At 40.0% G+C, this 15,699-nt stretch overlaps 2 protein-coding genes and 2 non-coding genes across 6 annotated transcripts; all 4 read right to left on the reverse strand.

The window, feature by feature from the left end:
• Window positions 1–3,100: 3,100 nt before the first annotated feature.
• On the reverse strand, window positions 3,101–6,797 carry rpl3 (ribosomal protein L3). The gene is made up of 9 exons (XM_057346089.1): window positions 6,697–6,797; window positions 6,012–6,204; window positions 5,592–5,760; window positions 5,100–5,235; window positions 4,835–5,021; window positions 4,466–4,626; window positions 4,278–4,379; window positions 3,983–4,198; window positions 3,101–3,538 (listed from the first exon to the last, which is right to left on the reverse strand). Exons 1-9 carry the CDS (start codon window positions 6,697–6,699, stop codon window positions 3,494–3,496), a joined length of 1,212 nt encoding a protein of 403 aa, XP_057202072.1. The 5' UTR covers window positions 6,700–6,797; the 3' UTR covers window positions 3,101–3,493.
• On the reverse strand, window positions 3,626–3,759 carry LOC130562331 (small nucleolar RNA SNORA54). Its single transcript, XR_008963941.1, has one exon. It is a non-coding gene; the product is annotated as a small nucleolar RNA SNORA54 (small nucleolar RNA).
• On the reverse strand, window positions 4,693–4,787 carry LOC130562332 (small nucleolar RNA U83B). The gene has a single exon (XR_008963942.1). It is a non-coding gene; the product is annotated as a small nucleolar RNA U83B (small nucleolar RNA).
• A 631-nt stretch (window positions 6,798–7,428) lies between the features above and the next one.
• slc25a39 (solute carrier family 25 member 39) lies at window positions 7,429–15,384 on the reverse strand. Of its 3 annotated transcripts, none has more exons than XM_057346093.1 (12): window positions 15,244–15,384; window positions 13,854–13,963; window positions 13,643–13,702; window positions 13,228–13,278; window positions 12,150–12,259; window positions 11,981–12,048; window positions 11,692–11,816; window positions 11,404–11,577; window positions 11,197–11,306; window positions 9,170–9,251; window positions 8,899–8,982; window positions 7,429–8,521 (listed from the first exon to the last, which is right to left on the reverse strand). In XM_057346093.1, the coding sequence occupies exons 2-12, from the start codon at window positions 13,948–13,950 to the stop codon at window positions 8,403–8,405; spliced, it is 1,080 nt and encodes a 359-aa protein (XP_057202076.1). In that variant the 5' UTR covers window positions 13,951–13,963; window positions 15,244–15,384; the 3' UTR covers window positions 7,429–8,402. The 3 variants fall into 3 exon arrangements, with proteins under 3 accessions (XP_057202076.1, XP_057202077.1, XP_057202078.1); XM_057346094.1 differs by lacking the exon at window positions 15,244–15,384 and adding an exon at window positions 15,057–15,075; XM_057346095.1 differs by lacking the exon at window positions 13,228–13,278.
• Between the last annotated feature and the right edge of the window lie 315 nt (window positions 15,385–15,699).

A 15,699-nucleotide genomic window follows, 5' to 3' on the forward strand; every position in this document is an offset into this window, starting at 1 on the left:
CTGGGTTGAGGTGGGAATTCTACTCCGAGGTGTCTGGGACGCAGCATAACCCCTAGTTCACATTGCACGCGTGAGCAGAGCGAGAGCAGCGCCGTCAGCGTACCTACATCATCACTGCACCTGCAGATTCGCGAGGGTATTCACACAGGAAGCGTTTGTATAGCGTGACCGCAGCTGCATCGAATGTGCAAAGTAAGCAAGCCAACCACATAGCATACATTCGTTCCCTAAATTTAAACATTTGTACACGTGATACTCTTAAAATTCTGTTACCAAGGGTACAAGACCCACGTATATTGGTAAATAATATGGCCAAACAAAACAGATCGCCATTATATAATTTTCTTACCATCTGCACAAATAGCAGAAGCTATTTCAACCCAGGCTTTATCCTTTTTTGAATATATGTCTTTGTAATATTTACTACAAGGATCATAATGCATTTTGTGCTTCTCAACCTCAACGATCAGCCTTGTGTCGTCCATTGTGTTACAAGAATGAGGTATGACACGATCACCTTTTATAACGAGCTCCTCGGAAAGCTGGCCACAAACTCAGGTTTGATTGGGTACTGCTAGAGCCGCTTTCTGGCTAGTTAACTGCCGTGATTTTATAAACCATGCTTCCACCCAAACGGAATAATTCAAAACAAATGAAGGGGTACATCAAATATAAATGTTTTTTTTTAACATTTAGTCTTTAACAACCTAGCAAAAAAAACACACAACAGGCTTGCTTATTCTGTGCATTCTGAGCACTTTTAATGTGCAACAATTTATATTTGTCCATCTAAAGTGTGCTGTCACTTTAACTGAGCTTGAGCTGCGCAGCAAAAATAGACTCGGCGCGTAAAACCGTGGTTAATTTTCGCTCCATCTCTCTCTCTCTCTCCCTCACCCAATTTTCAATTTCAAGGTACTTTATTGATTGTGTCTTCTTACAATATTGCATTAAACATATAACAAAAGGCATACAAGTACAAACCTTAAAGTGAAATTAAAATAAGGTGCTAAGTAATTAAGTAAAATATAAAATAAAGTAGACTATATGTAAATAAACAAACTGACTGAAATATATTTTATAATTATAACAGATTAAGGCAGTAGTTTTGTGCTCACACACACGACCAGCTCACGGCTTGTTCCACGCGCAGACAGGACAGCGGGATATTTTGCGTCCTCTAGTGTTTAGATGTGAAAGTGCGCTGTGGGCGTCTCTTCTACTCAAGAGTCTAGTGATGCTGTTGCTGTGTCCATAGGAACCAACTCTGAATACAGATTCCACAGTGCAGCACTTGTGCATTAGGGCTGCAGTCAGGCACACTAGCCAAGGGCTGTGTGCCTGTGTTGTCTCTATACCTCTCTCTTATTCAGAAAACAAAAATAATATATATTACCTTCACTTTGCAGAAAATGAATTCTAAAATATGATGGGTAAAACGTAATATATATATATATATATATATATATATATATATATATATACCATAAACTCAAACATTGTGGTAACATATGGTGCATCTATTTGAATGAGTCATATGCTATATCAGAGTGTGGTGGTGACTGACTTTAAGCGGCACGTTTAGAGAGAATAAACAGGCTGATGTAAAGAGTAGTCAGGACATGAGAGAAGAAGGGGAGAAGGAGGGGTTTGAAGAGAAGATAGGGGAATAACTGTACGCCCTGCCAGAGCTTCTTATGTAAGTGCACACAGTGGGGACCAATGCAGTGATCTCACTGACTTGCCCCTCAGCCACTATGACATACCGCTTTAGCCCTTTCATCTCAAAGCTTGTCTTTTTTATTACACTCCATTATTATTGATTCTCCAAGAGAAATCTGGTTAAGCTCAATGTCTCTCTGATGGTTTGTGTCTTATAATTCCAAAGCATCTTTCCACTTTCTCCCTCCTGACTCCCTTTCTCTGATGTGAGGTTACAACAAGTCTGTTGAAGTTAAGCCTCTGACTTTGAACAAGCAACAAAATGTGATGACAACACTCCAAGGTCTAAGCTCATCGAACGAGTGATCTTTGATACAGCCTTATAAATATTGCTGGAAGGTTGGGTGGGTGAGGAGATTCTCATCAGGAGCACAGAATATTTACTGCATGCTTAACGCTGTTAGGAAGAGGTCTAAATAGCATCTGAAGAGGTTCCAGGGTTCTTATTACACTGTGAAATGATGGGGAAGCAGTTTTGCAAGGAGTCAATGAGGACAAAGAGGCTTAATTAGGCGAGTTCCCTTTGGTCGTAAACAAAAGCCTCAGTCCACACTCAATGCCCCCGAATGCAGTGCTGCCCATCTGCAAGTTTTCTGCTCACTTTTCAAGGACAAAACCTTTAAACCTTAAAATATAAAGGTATTGGTATCTTATCAGAACTAGGGGGAAGTGACAGCAATGGCAGTCCAGCGCAGCCCTTATCCAAACAGTGATGTAGTAATGGGGTGAGAGGCCAGAGGGAGAGCCAGCTGTTTGACACACACACACCTACAATCCCTCTGGTATTGACATCAGCTGGACAGAGAGAAACATGACAACTCCCAACACTATCCTCACCTCGCCTGGCATTAGAATGAAACTGCAGTCAGAGCTTAAATTTACAAGAGTCCAAAAAAAAAATGTAAGACTAGTTTTATTACTTTACGACCAATACCTTATCCATTTAAAAGTCTGCTTTAAGTGGCTTAACAGACCAAGATTGGCTTAAACCTCATTCTGAATAAACTTTTGCCCTCTAGAGAAACCTTGTGAATGTACAATACTAATTAAGGTATATACAGCATTCATTATCGACCAAGCACCTCAAGGCTGGGAATTTCACAAGAGTCAGCAGGATTTACAAGTCTGCTATTGATTCGTTTCCTGCTATGCTGCATTGCCTTCCTGGATCAACCTTTCCCAGAGGTCAAGAGAAGTTGCACATTTCTTGGAAGTACAACATGGCCATTTAAGTAACTTGTAAAATTGAGCATATGCTATAACATCTCTAACTTTTTACAAATGTTTGCCAAATTTGCTGTAAAGTGCAAGTACAAAATGTTTGACACAGCGGCAACAAACTTAAGCTTTGCAAAGTAACCTACATGATCAAGTCACATTTTAGATAAAGCCAGGGACTATACTTTAATTAGAATATTTAAGTCACTGTCATAAACATGCAAAACATTTGTCAATGACAAAATGACATTGACAAATTTTATGACAAGTCAGGGCAAGTTGTTTACAGTTAAGACAGCTCAAACATTCATTTTAGTCTGGGACTGAATTTAAGCATTGTCTGAAATTTGGCCCAAGTAGTTTAAGAAACTACCTAAAACAAACTTTGTCAAGTAACGCACAGTAAAAGTGGCCCAACAATCACCAAAATGCAGGTACCATTAAGATGGTCAATTTCTTAAATATCTGTGGAGAAATTAAGACAACAGATTGTTTATCATTTTTATTAAACAACTGTAGTACAGCATAACCACAGACAAGGGGCATAGCACACTTATGCAATTTCCTCCTTGGCGATGCGATCTTTCTTGAGGGGTCCCTGTAAACAGAAAGAAATCAGTTAACAGATGTGGTCACCCCAGGGGGAAGAAAACCCTGCTTTTCAGTTTAAGTGATGTAACTGGTGTCATGTCATCAGAGAGTGAACAGGGAGCAAGCACAAAAAGGCACTACTCCCCTGCCTCACTGAGTGTTACTTTTGCACTGGAATGGAACCCAAATCTCAGACGGACAGGCTGAAGCAGGTTACGAACAGTGCAGTAGAGGCAGATAACTACATTTACATTGCCCCAAATAAAGAGTGGGCTTTCTGAAGTCGGGTTCTGTTGCTTTTGGCCAGATGTGGGCAATTATGCATGCTCATATTTCTAGATAACCTCTATAAAAGCAAACACACTACCAATTAAAGCTTTAAAAGCCAGACAGGCACGAGTACTTGGGAATGGTGAAAATTATAAATATCTTCTAAATCAGTTAAACATACCATGAAAGCTTTCTTCTCCTCAATGGTCTGGAACCGACCATGACCAAATTTGGAGGTGGTGTCGATGAATTTGAGGTCGATCTTCTCCAGGGCACGACGGCTGGTCTGGACCAGGAGAGATTTGCGCAGAGTCAAAACCCTCTTCTTGGTTCCAACCACACAGCCTTTCAGCATGAGGAAGTCATTGTTCACCTCACCATAGTGCACAAAGCCACCCTAATAAAACAAATAACGTCAGTTTGTAACAACTGCTGTCAAAAACAAAATATTAGTTAAGCAAACATTGCACACTTACCAGGGGGTTGATGCTCTTGTTGGACAGATCGTAATCAGTAGAGGCGTTGTTCTTCACCACTTTGCCATCCTTTGTATGGAAGCCCACACCAATCTTGTAGATCTAAAGTGAAAAACCATGAGAAATAAGTTGCAGGAAACAAGCTAAATTGGTCACAAATTAACTGTAGTTCATTCTTGAGGCCTGACCTTCTTGTTGAGTTCAGTGCGGTGATGGTAGCCCTTCTGACCAGCACGAGCAACAGAGAAGGCCACACGGGCAGGATGCCAGGCACCGATACAGGCCACCTTACGCAGACCACGATGGGTCTTGCGGGGCAGCTTCTTGGTGTGCCAACGGCTTGTCACACCTACAAAAACAAGACTGATTAGCAAAACTCATACAGGTTCTTCAGTTTCATGGCAACTATGGCAAGTGTGTTGTCAGAAGGAAGGCAGCATGGGATTTTCCTCATGCATTTCGGGCGCCATGCCTGACGCGATTAATCCATGTCTTTCATCATTAAAAGCACAATGTTTATCGAGACAACGTCACTAGACACTGAAAGAGTCACATACCCTTGTATCCATGACCCTTGGTCACTCCAATAACATCAATCATCTCATCCTGAGAAAAGACATTGGAGATGGGAACAGCCTGCTCAAGCTTCTCTCTTGCCCAGTCAACCTTGTCAGCAATGGAGCCTCCGTTCAACTGAACCTCCATCAGATGAGATTTCTTTTGTCTGTGGGGCAGAAGGCGCATCTGCAGAGAACAGGGAAGGTTAGCAGAGCACAAGAATTTTAAGACACTTAGCTCTGCTTTGACAGACCCCAAACTCACCTGTGTGTGGGCAATGATACGAATGACCTGGCAGTATTTCTTCATGGAAGCAAAGTCTTTCTCCAGCTGCTTCTTGCCCTCTTCATCTTGCCACCTCTTGCAGTACTTGGTAAAAGCCTTCTTCTTAGACTTGTACCTATAGATGGCAGGAGGGGGCAGGGAGGGACAAAAACAGGTCGGCACAGTTCCTTCATAACCTAAATGGCCATTGGAAGGAAACTGGGCATGGCTGCACTCCCATCCTTATGGGAAAAGGTGGGCATTGTCAGCACTAGGTTTTTCAGCTCATGGCACAGTTTCTAAGGAGCCCTTTCCACCGGCCAGAGGAGCCTGGAGCTCATCAGGGCACGAGGCACCTGAGCGGAGCTGCACCACACAGACACGTTAGATTGGCTCAGAAAAACACCCTCATTGTTTACTCTGGCCAACTAATTTTAGCTCCAATACATGCATTAAGTGTAAAGGATTTATTGACTGTGCCATCATTCTTACCAGTTCTTGTAGAAGCGACGTTTGCACTCATCGCTCATATGCTCGGCAAAGACGGTCTTGAAGGAGCGCAGACCACGAGGAGTCATGACGTATCCAACAACACCCACAACAATCATGGGAGGAGTCTCCACAACAGTTACAGCCTCAACCACCTCCTTTTTGTTGACCTCTGATCAAGCACAAAAATACATTTCATGAAAAAAAAAAAAAACAGGAGCAATCTAATGTTCAATTAATCAAATGTTCAAGAGATCTTGACAATTTACGAGACTGCTCTCAGTACTCGACATTCAGCAAGGGTTTGAAGCCCAAATATGTCCGCCCGTCGAGATTATCATCACTGGCAGACACTTGTGTAGAAACTAAGCCCACAACAACTAAAAAGACCTTGTGAGATATGAAAAGCATGAAGCAACTCACTTGAGCCAGGTCTGTCGACCTCACGGACGATGTGGGTCATGCCAGCCTTGTAGCCAAGGAAAGCAGTCAGGTGAACAGGTTTGCTGGAGTCATCTTTGGGAAAACTCTTTACCTTGCCACGATGGCGACGGCACCTCTTGCGGGGCAGGAAGCCCAGAGATCCGTGGCGAGGGGCCGAAAATTTACGGTGAGACTGAAAATACACGTAAATATGCATTAGTTAGAATGTTAGGAAATCCACAGACTCCTACAAATACAGTTTCTCACTTTGAGGTCACATTTAGAGAAAAAAATAAAGACGTATGGAACGAGCTGACGGCGCATGTATGCGTCTCACGGCAGGGCCTACTCATGCATGGATACATCACAACGCCACAAACACTAATTTCATTGAGTGAATGTTAAAGTAAATGGCAATCTAAAAGTGTTTAAACATCACGTTCAGTTTAATGTTTTAGAAAACGTCTTTAAATAACACCATTTAAGTTAGGAGGGTAATGCTAAACCGCTCGCTGCCATTTTCCCCAATGGCGAAAACACGTGCTAAATGCTCAAAATATAACTACATAATAATTACAACAAACTTCCGTGCGCCTATAAGAGGTGGTGTATAGAAAAGTATGCATGTTAAATTAAAAGGATGTCTCTGATTTAAGTCAGATTCTAAAAGCAAGCCCGAACTCACCATTTTGTCCCTGGACCGATTGAAAGAGAGCGATGTGAGGGCGGCGCTTCCTTTTAAGGCAAGACGCGCGTGTACGTATTTGCGTCATCACGTACGCGTCCCACTCTTGAACGATTCGCTCCTCGTGGTCGCCCTCTATGGGCATATTCTTTAGTTTCTCCTTTAGTTCAAATCCTAATACTAAACTTTTCTCCCTGCTACGTTAAATTCAGTGTCAAACACACTTTTTTCAAATATTTGTAGTTTGAAGGTAATAAAACATGATAATTTTTAATCCTATTAAATAAAAACAAATGGGACACTTTACAATAAAATTGTATTTGTTAACATTAGGTAAATGCATCAGCTAACAATGACAAAATATACTAATTCTACACTAATTACTAACTAATCCTAGTAATGTTAATTTTAGAATTTACTATTTTTTAATCTAAAGTTGTACCTGTTAACATTAGTTAATGCTAAAATTAACAAAAAAAATAAGTGTGCAATATAAGGTTATTAAAAGGCTATATTGTTCAGTTTAGTTTATGTTAGCTAATGCATTAACAAATACAACCTTGTTGTTAATGTTAACAAATACAACATTGTTGTAAAGTGTTACCAAACTAATTTTCTTCAATGATTTATTTGATTTATTATTACTACTGATTAAAAGTCTACTGTGTAGGAAATCTATAATGTGATGTTTAATCAAAAAGTACAGAAAATACAGAAGGTAAGCATGCATACTGATGTTTATAAAACGTTTATTCTTCACATTCAAGTGTGTTTTAACAAAATATCAAAGGATTTATAAAACAAATGGTCACACAAAATCCATTCCATGACATATAAAACAAACTAAATGGAACAAATCAAGTTCTCAAGCTGAGTTGGCACCGCTACATACCCTTATTTTACCCTTATTCTCTCACATTTACTTGGAAATTAAATCTATGACTCAACTATGTAGAATGCTTAAATTATAGTACTTGAATGCATAAGTGACAGAAATGTATCTCTAAATTGAACTTTTAGGATAACAAGTGTTTAAAAGGTATTTTATTATGTTGTGTGAGAACTGTCGTTTTAAATAATTTCCACCATTAGATTTTAGGGAGAACTGTCCTTGCCTAAAACAGTGCAATACATTGCCCCTAAACCTGAAAATATCACAGCTGTTTTTTTATCCAGTGCCTATCCAAAGTTGTAGCAGAATCAGACTTGCTTTCAATAGACAAAAACTGTGTCTCGCTGAATATGAGATTTCTAAAACATAAACAGCAGAGGGCATCACAGTGTCTTTAATAAAATGAACTTCAAGTCATGCATGCAGACACATGCTGGATGTCACATCCAACCGGCAGCCATTTTAATAAGTGGGGATTTTAGAGGAGGTAGTCTTCCTCCTGTCGGCATGCTTTGGTATCCTTCCCATTTAAGGCATCACAGGGAACATTGTGCATTAATGACTGTATCATAACTAAGAGGTTAGGTCTCAGGCGCAAGGTATCATTTAAAGTCTCAAAGCGTTTCGATTCCTTGTGCCAGTCTTTAGGAACATCAGCAGACAATGCTGGAATTTAGTCATCAGCATTTGCAGTAGATAAACAGCCATGTTTAAAAAAGAGGATTCTCTCTTTTGCGCACAGCTTTTTCTCAATGTGAAGCTCCAGCTTGTTTGGTCCTGAGTTTGGGAGGGATAAATGAAAAACCACAGGTCCTCAGATTGCACAGCTTGCCTGATCCAGATTGCGCTTCTGAAAGAAAGTCTTTCCAAACTCGTAAGTGCTGATCATGACTGCACACGCCGGAGCAACTTTGATCACTCTTGGAAGGAAACCTAAAAATGCAAAGGAATATATTAAGAAATATATTTAAGAAAATATACTTAGAAATATATTAAGCATTACTGTTGTTTTAAGAATGAAAGCTGATGTGTGTAAATCTACTAAAGAGAATAGCAAAAAACCCTCCAGGCATTTTCTGCTGGTCAGACAAAAACTGTCACACCCAAAACGTACAACATTGGCTGAGCAAACAGACGTTGTTTTGATAAATAAAAATAAAGAAGAAATCAAGTATTTTAACCTTGGAAAAACTACACTCTTCCACTTCAATTGCATGCAGGTGTTTTTTAATCTGATCAGTGTTGAGTTTGGATAGTGAAGTTATATAACTACTATATGACATCAATGTCACTGAACTACTACACGTTACCTGCAAACAATCCCCTGTATCCCATGTCCGCCCAAATATTTTTCAGTATGTTCCATGTGGATGATGGTTTCTTCACAGAGGCTCCTTTAAAATGTCCAAACAATCATAAAATTTGATGCATGACAAATAAAATCAATTATAGCTTATAACCAGCTCTCCCATTGTTCATTACAGTATTGACATCAAAGGTTTCTTAACATCCTGGTTAGATTACATCACTCTATTTAATGAGTTAACTACTCCACAGGTAACACTATGCGAGATGCGATACCTTGTCGAGCCTCCATTTCTCCTAGCTGGATTTGTCTGCGTGTTTTCACCACGTCAAACGGCAGGGTCAGAATTGCAGCAATCTGTGTAAAAAGGATAAGGAAGGCCAGTTCATCACGCAGAGCATTCATTTATTCATCAGGTGTTTATGACAAGTTCAGGCTCTAAAAGAACAAAGGTCTTAAAAACAACATCTTGGCAGGAAGAAATTAGATCAATTATAGTAATCCAAGATTATATTATAGTAATCCAATTCTATCACTACTGCAAAACAAATGTAGTTATATGACACATCTACAATGTTATCATCTGTTTAGTATGTAATGACAAGAACAACTTTATCCCTAATTAGATTTCAATAGAGCTTTTTAAAATATCAGTTTCACTCATGTCCTATATTCATCTGGGACAAATGCCAGCAGGCCAGCATTTGTTCTCAAATAAAATGGCCTTATTGTCATTTATGTAATCCAGATAAGATAAAATCTCCCTGTTCACTTGTGCTGCACTCTCATGGTTTCATCTTTCCTCTCAACATGCTCTCCATATTGACATTTCCAAACATGTCTATATTAGTAATCTAAATGTTAGTAATATAGCAATAGGATTTTACATTTGTCATTATTTAAAGGGGTCATATGGCGGAAGTACGTGTTTTTCTGTGGTTTTGGTGTGTTATAAGTTGCCCATGCATGTATTAGACACGTAAAATTGCACAAGTGAAAGTGTGGGAACAAAAGATGCATTCTATCTAAAAGCGAATGCTCAACCAGACTTGCCTGAAACGCCTCGTGTAACCACACCCCGGCGAAGCTACATAACTTCGTAACATGATTTGACTAAGACCGCCCAAATCTACACGTAGTTAAGGTGGGCGTAATTGCAAATCTCATTGTATCGCCCATCAGTACAATTGCTTTGGAACCTGATGTTCCGAATATGGTAAGAGGCGTTACATTTCCATGAAATGCTTGCAGTATTTGACCAATCTCTACGCACTGGTGAACTGGCCAATCATAGCACACCTCGCTTTTCAGAGCGATGAGCTTTGTAAAAAATCAGCGCGTTTCAGAGAGGCGGGGCAAAGAGGAGATACAAACATGCACGGTATGTGGAAAATACAACGGTTTTTAAACTTTAAATGGTGTATACACATTGCGTTACATCTAAAACAAACAATAATATTCATTTTAGCCGTGCAATATGACTCCTTTAAAGGTCCGATGTGTAATTTTTGGGGGAATTGACAGAAATGCAACACACATAACTATGTCTTCAGAGGTGTATAAAGACCTTACATAATGAAGCGTTATGTTTTTATTACCTTAGAATGAGCTATTTCTATCTACATACACCGCGAGTCCCCTTGCATGGAATTCACCATGTTGTTTCTACAGTAGCCCTAAACGGACAAACTGCTCTACACAGCATGTTTCGTATGTTATCTCCTTTGGCAAAGAAGCGAAAACGTGACGACATCTTAGTGCTTCGAAAGGGAGGGGTGAAGTGAGCCGTTGGTTGCAATTCACATCCTCACCGCTAAATTTCATACACTGGGCTAATAATATTGTTTACCACCTTGATCAGTTTTTGTGTAAATTTGCACAGTATTGTTATCATGGGTAATACAATGAATTGTTGTAGATAACACATACATATTAAGCATATTAAGTCTATAAATGCTAAAACAGCCCAAAGCACTACGACGGCTGACACAACATGGCAAATTCCATGCAATGGACCCGTGGTGTATGTAGATAGAATCACCTCACTCTAAGGTAATAAAAATATAACGCTTCATTATGTAAGGTCTTTATACACCTCTGAACACATAGTTATGTATATTATATTTCATTTCTGTCAATGGATCCCCCAAATAATTACACACTGGACCTTTAAGTGCTCCTTTTAGCAGCAGTGAATGGGAGCTAATGAGTTTATAAACATGTTCAATCCCTTGGAGCTCCATTTAGCTGTTTTTAACACAAGCAAGTGTTTTGTGTGAATGGTCCCTCGGAGTACACTCACCGCTCCTGAGATGGCCCCTGCTGTAAAACTGATGGTGAAAGAGGCCTGTGGCACCCTGTACTTCTCGCACAGCTGTGCCTTCACCAGCTCATAGTTGAACCAATATAATGCTAGTTCAAAAAAAAACACACCAGAGAGTCAAACATTGCATCAGGGGGAAAAACATGTGCCATGTCATCATCATCACACAGGGTAAATAAAACTGACCGGAGAAGGGCACGTCCCGTAGAATTGTGGGTCCCCAACCTCTCCAGAGAGACAGCCAGCCGTCCTGAGCCACAGCCGAGCGGATACACACCACCAGCTCGCTGTAGGGAAGCCTGCGAGACTGCATCTTAGTCCGGACTAACTCCAGAGGGCAGATCACAGACACAGCTCCCACTGAGCCCCACAGAGAGATCGATTTTTGAGTTATATACTCTCTGAACCTCCAGGTTTAGCATTACAGGTGAACAAACATAAAGGAGGAAACAAAAAGGACGATCGTCTACTCACATCTGGCCAGCCCCCCTGCTATGAGGGGGATGTGGTCCCCCTGATAGCCCAAGCCGTAACGCAGGAAGTCTCTCAGCTGGTCGTAACAGGTGAAGTAAATGATCGTGGCAGGAACCGCCATCACACTTCACAAATAAACATAACACACATCTCAATGAGAATTCATAGAAACATTGAGAACTTGTCTATAAATGACAGTTGTGTCTTATAAAACAGATCTTGGACAGAAATAAAGGTCAGAATGCAGTTTGTCTGTAACTGTACACTGGCACTGAGGGTCTGAACTTACAGTGTGGGGGGAAGTCCACTCCACAGTGACCTGACACCCTCATGACGTGTGATCTTCACAAATGCATCCTGCGATACAAAAAATAAATACATCATGAATTTGTGTGATTATGAACACCTGGAATCTGGGAACAACAGAGAGGAGTGAACGCATGTATACGAATTCCTACCAGAGTCCCGCTGAAGTGGGTGGGGGTTTTGTACAAGCTAGCGCAGGTCGAAACATTCTGACAGACATAGATGTGATCCATCAGTCCATTACAATAGAGAAAACATTTCCCTAAAAAGACAAACAAAACAAATCAAACTTTGTCTCTGCAGTTTGTACTCTGCATGTCTCCTGTATTTGTGTTTTTACAACATTAGCAAGTACATGATGCAACTTGGCTTTACCAAGATCTTCCAATAATTTCCTGCGTTCTGTTTAAAGGATATGGTACATAGGAAGCCTTAGATAAGAGCTTCTATAAATATTGGTGTCCGTGACACAAACCCTGCTATAACAGTGTAAACCCAATCCAGCTTTGGCACAAACAAGTTGATTTCCTACTATTTTTAGACATTCTGAGGCACAGGTTCAAGGTAAATCCTTTCATAAATAAGAATAAAAACAAACTCACTGACATTGGCTCAATTTTTTTGTCATTTTCAAGTTAATGTTCTACTCATACGCAGGTTCTTTAATTGAAATTCCATTAACTAGACTGTGTAAACATTTACAAACAAGCAGGCTTCTGAGATTTACTGTACTTTTTAACTGTGGAAAAAAGATTCTCAAAAATTCTGTTGAGTTGAGGGTTGTTTCGTGCACAAGTATTATTTCGGTTTGCAACGTGACCCAATTTGTATTTGCCCGTATAAAGAAACTAGACAAAAGGCCAAACAGACTTTGTTCAGACAGGCAGCAAAAATGTGTTTTTTAATCCGATGCAAACCTGTTTAACGGTTTGGGATCAGAGAAGCAAAAGCTGCATCGGAGTTTACAGTTGAGAAATGCTCAATTCTTTAACCTCTCTTTCTGGAATGACAGCCACTCTCACATCATCTGGCTTTGTTCTAACACTTTAAATCACTGTGAATTTCATCACAAAAAAAACAGTGCAAACAGTTTTTAAGATTTTAAAGAACAAACAAACATAAAGTGCAACCAAGCAATGTTGTCTTATCTTTTGTGAGTAGAAATTAGAGTAAGCATTAGTGAAGCGATTATTGTGAGCACAGAGATTTTGGCAACGTGTAAATACTCACATTTTGAAGGCCGAATGACACCAGTCCAGGGCCTTGATTCTGCTGGGAGGGCTATGGGAGAGAGACATATAGTGCATAGAGCAAATGCAAAGCATGAGGCAAGAATAAAAGCCATCATCAACGGCTTTAGGGAAGCTTAAAGATTGCTGGCATGTGACACAAATTTTAGCTATCTGAAATAGTAAGATTGCAACAAAGCGCAAGAGCATGAGACCCATCAGGCCGATCTACTTCACAATAAGGCCATACTATGCTGAAGAACATTTCTTTTAACAGGCATTTGATGGCTGAAGTAAAGCCAAACAGAAACACTTCTGTCTGATGCTATGTAATTCACGCTACCTTTCAGAAACAATGAAACTGATGCTGAACTGATATAATGAGTTCACTCAGAAGAGCTTTCTGAGATTTGTACCTTGACGGAGGGGAGCTTGCTGGGATTGAAGTCTGATCTTCACCACATCCAACGGTGTGACTGAAGTGAAAGTGGAACACAGTGTATTAAAGATGTATCCCCATTGTTCTCATTACCACAACTGGACTTGGAGGAAGTGACACCATGAACTTGTGCAGGAAAAAATAAGTTCCTCTTATGAAAGAAATAAACTTGCTGGTTCTTTACTCACCGAAAAGAGATGTCAGTAACGCCCCAGTGCCAGATGCCAGCATCTGTTGCACGGGCGTAATGGCCGTCGAAGGTCCAGCTGCTGGCCCTTCCCCCATCCTGCCAGCCCACCTGAAATACAGAGGCAATACAGTATATTGCATGTATCTACACAGGTATCCCATATTCATTCATGTTTGCCATGTTTTAGCAATGTCATATACACCCAAAAAGCAGCATTCACGCTAAATTATTGACCCGGTTAGAGGTAGGGATTATCATAATGGTTCGGCCCAGCATGCTGATATCTTATCTACTAAACACAGAGCTACGGTTGGGTCGCCCTCCCCATAGTCTATACTGTAATACAACTCTTGCAAAAAGCCAGCACACAGCCTTTGAAGACACATGTCAACGGGAGACTTTGACCACTACTAAGCATCCAGTCTCCTGAACGTTTCTAACGTGCAACATGCAAGTATTAATCGACAAGAGCCTTTTGTTTGTGCACAGATGCAGATCACAGATTTTTTTCATGGCGTTATACCACATCCACAGTCAACGCCAGACTCAATTACAGCCACAAATACAGGAAGGAAAAAGCCAATAAGCAAAATATTTAAAGAACAATTATTCGTGTGTTCAAAGACTCCCATGTAGGTCAGACACATTAAAGAAGTGGATGTAGTGCATTATCAAAAATCTGTCAGAAATGGACATGGTTTCATATTCATCGATATTTACATAAACACAACGGCTCACATGATCTGATGCAATCCATATGGAGATTAAAACAATGTTTTTTTTTTGGTTTGGTGTATGTCGTGTGTAAAATAATACAAAATGAACGACTGAATCATGTCACTCTTTACTCTTGTTAACTCCACGATGCTTTGAATTAATTTATGTAGTAACAGTTAACGTCAATTCAAATGGAAACCAAATGTATATTTCAGTAGATAACGGTCGGGCGTTTTTCAGTAAAATTAACATATACATCACAGATAAAACAAGCTATTGGTGTCTTCTTTTAAGACCAGGAAGATACAAAGAACAAAATGTACTGTCAACCCGAAAAAATACTAACCGAGCAAGCTGATCAAGTCTTGGGTGGCTAAAACATTGCCTGTCCAGAACGAAACAAAAATGGCAAACCTGGTTCCTAATACTGGTTGACAAGAATCGTTACGTTACGAAGCATTTAGATAACACTAGACTAAGTTACCTGTGTGCTGTGTTTCATTAGTTGTATGCTGATCGCATTAAACGCAATAGCCCAAGATGGAAAGATTGTGTACAACCCAGTGCCAAGAACTGTGTCCGAACGAAGCTAATGAAACAGGCTAATTTAATACGCAATTTAACGATGCAAAGGACAGCATAATTATTAATAAGGCATGCAGTTAACTTACCTTTAATCTAAAACGGAGGATGTCTGTGCATAGGGTCGCCTTGTGTCATGCTAAAGCGCGACCTTGCTCGCAGCTGGTTGTGTTTGAGCAAAAAACACAGTCAGCAACTGTAAATGAATTGTGCACTGCGCCCTCTAGCGCCCGATCTGCTGCCAAATACTCCGAGCGTTTTTGTTCCTGCATTGGTCGCTTTTGTTCTAATTCCTGGGAAAGATCTTGAGATTTTTATTTTAAACGGTGTACTGTAAAATCTTGAGTAGCGGCCAATTTTTCAGACACACCCAGAAGCTTAACGTTTAGTTTTATAATGAAAAGGTTTATCATGTATCATGTTCATAATGCTGTCAGGCTTGTTTATCTTTGGGTATAAAGAAGGTGCATTCAACAATAAGAACGTTAAAGTCGTAACTGTCAAGTTGTTTTTAGTATTCAGACTTTTGATTAAAATATAAACAG

Source organism: Triplophysa rosa, linkage group LG11, assembly GCF_024868665.1.
Source record: "Triplophysa rosa linkage group LG11, Trosa_1v2, whole genome shotgun sequence".
Classification (NCBI taxonomy): Eukaryota; Metazoa; Chordata; class Actinopteri; order Cypriniformes; family Nemacheilidae; genus Triplophysa; species Triplophysa rosa.

Excerpts from the sequence above, each read along its gene's own strand:
- rpl3 (XM_057346089.1), bottom strand. Across the intron at positions 5,761-6,011 it reads GGTCGACAGACCTGGCTCAA|AGGTCAACAAAAAGGAGGTG; the intron begins GTGAGTTGCTTC and ends GTGCTTGATCAG. Across the intron at positions 3,539-3,982 it reads AGGAGAAGAAAGCTTTCATG|GGACCCCTCAAGAAAGATCG; the intron begins GTATGTTTAACT and ends TTCTGTTTACAG.
- slc25a39 (XM_057346093.1), bottom strand. The coding sequence starts at position 13,950 with ATGGGGGAAGGGCCAGCAGCTGGACCTTCGACGGCCATTACGCCCGTG. Across the intron at positions 12,049-12,149 it reads CCCACTTCAGCGGGACTCTG|GATGCATTTGTGAAGATCAC; the intron begins GTAGGAATTCGT and ends TTTGTATCGCAG. Across the intron at positions 11,307-11,403 it reads ACGGGACGTGCCCTTCTCCG|CATTATATTGGTTCAACTAT; the intron begins GTCAGTTTTATT and ends TTTTTGAACTAG.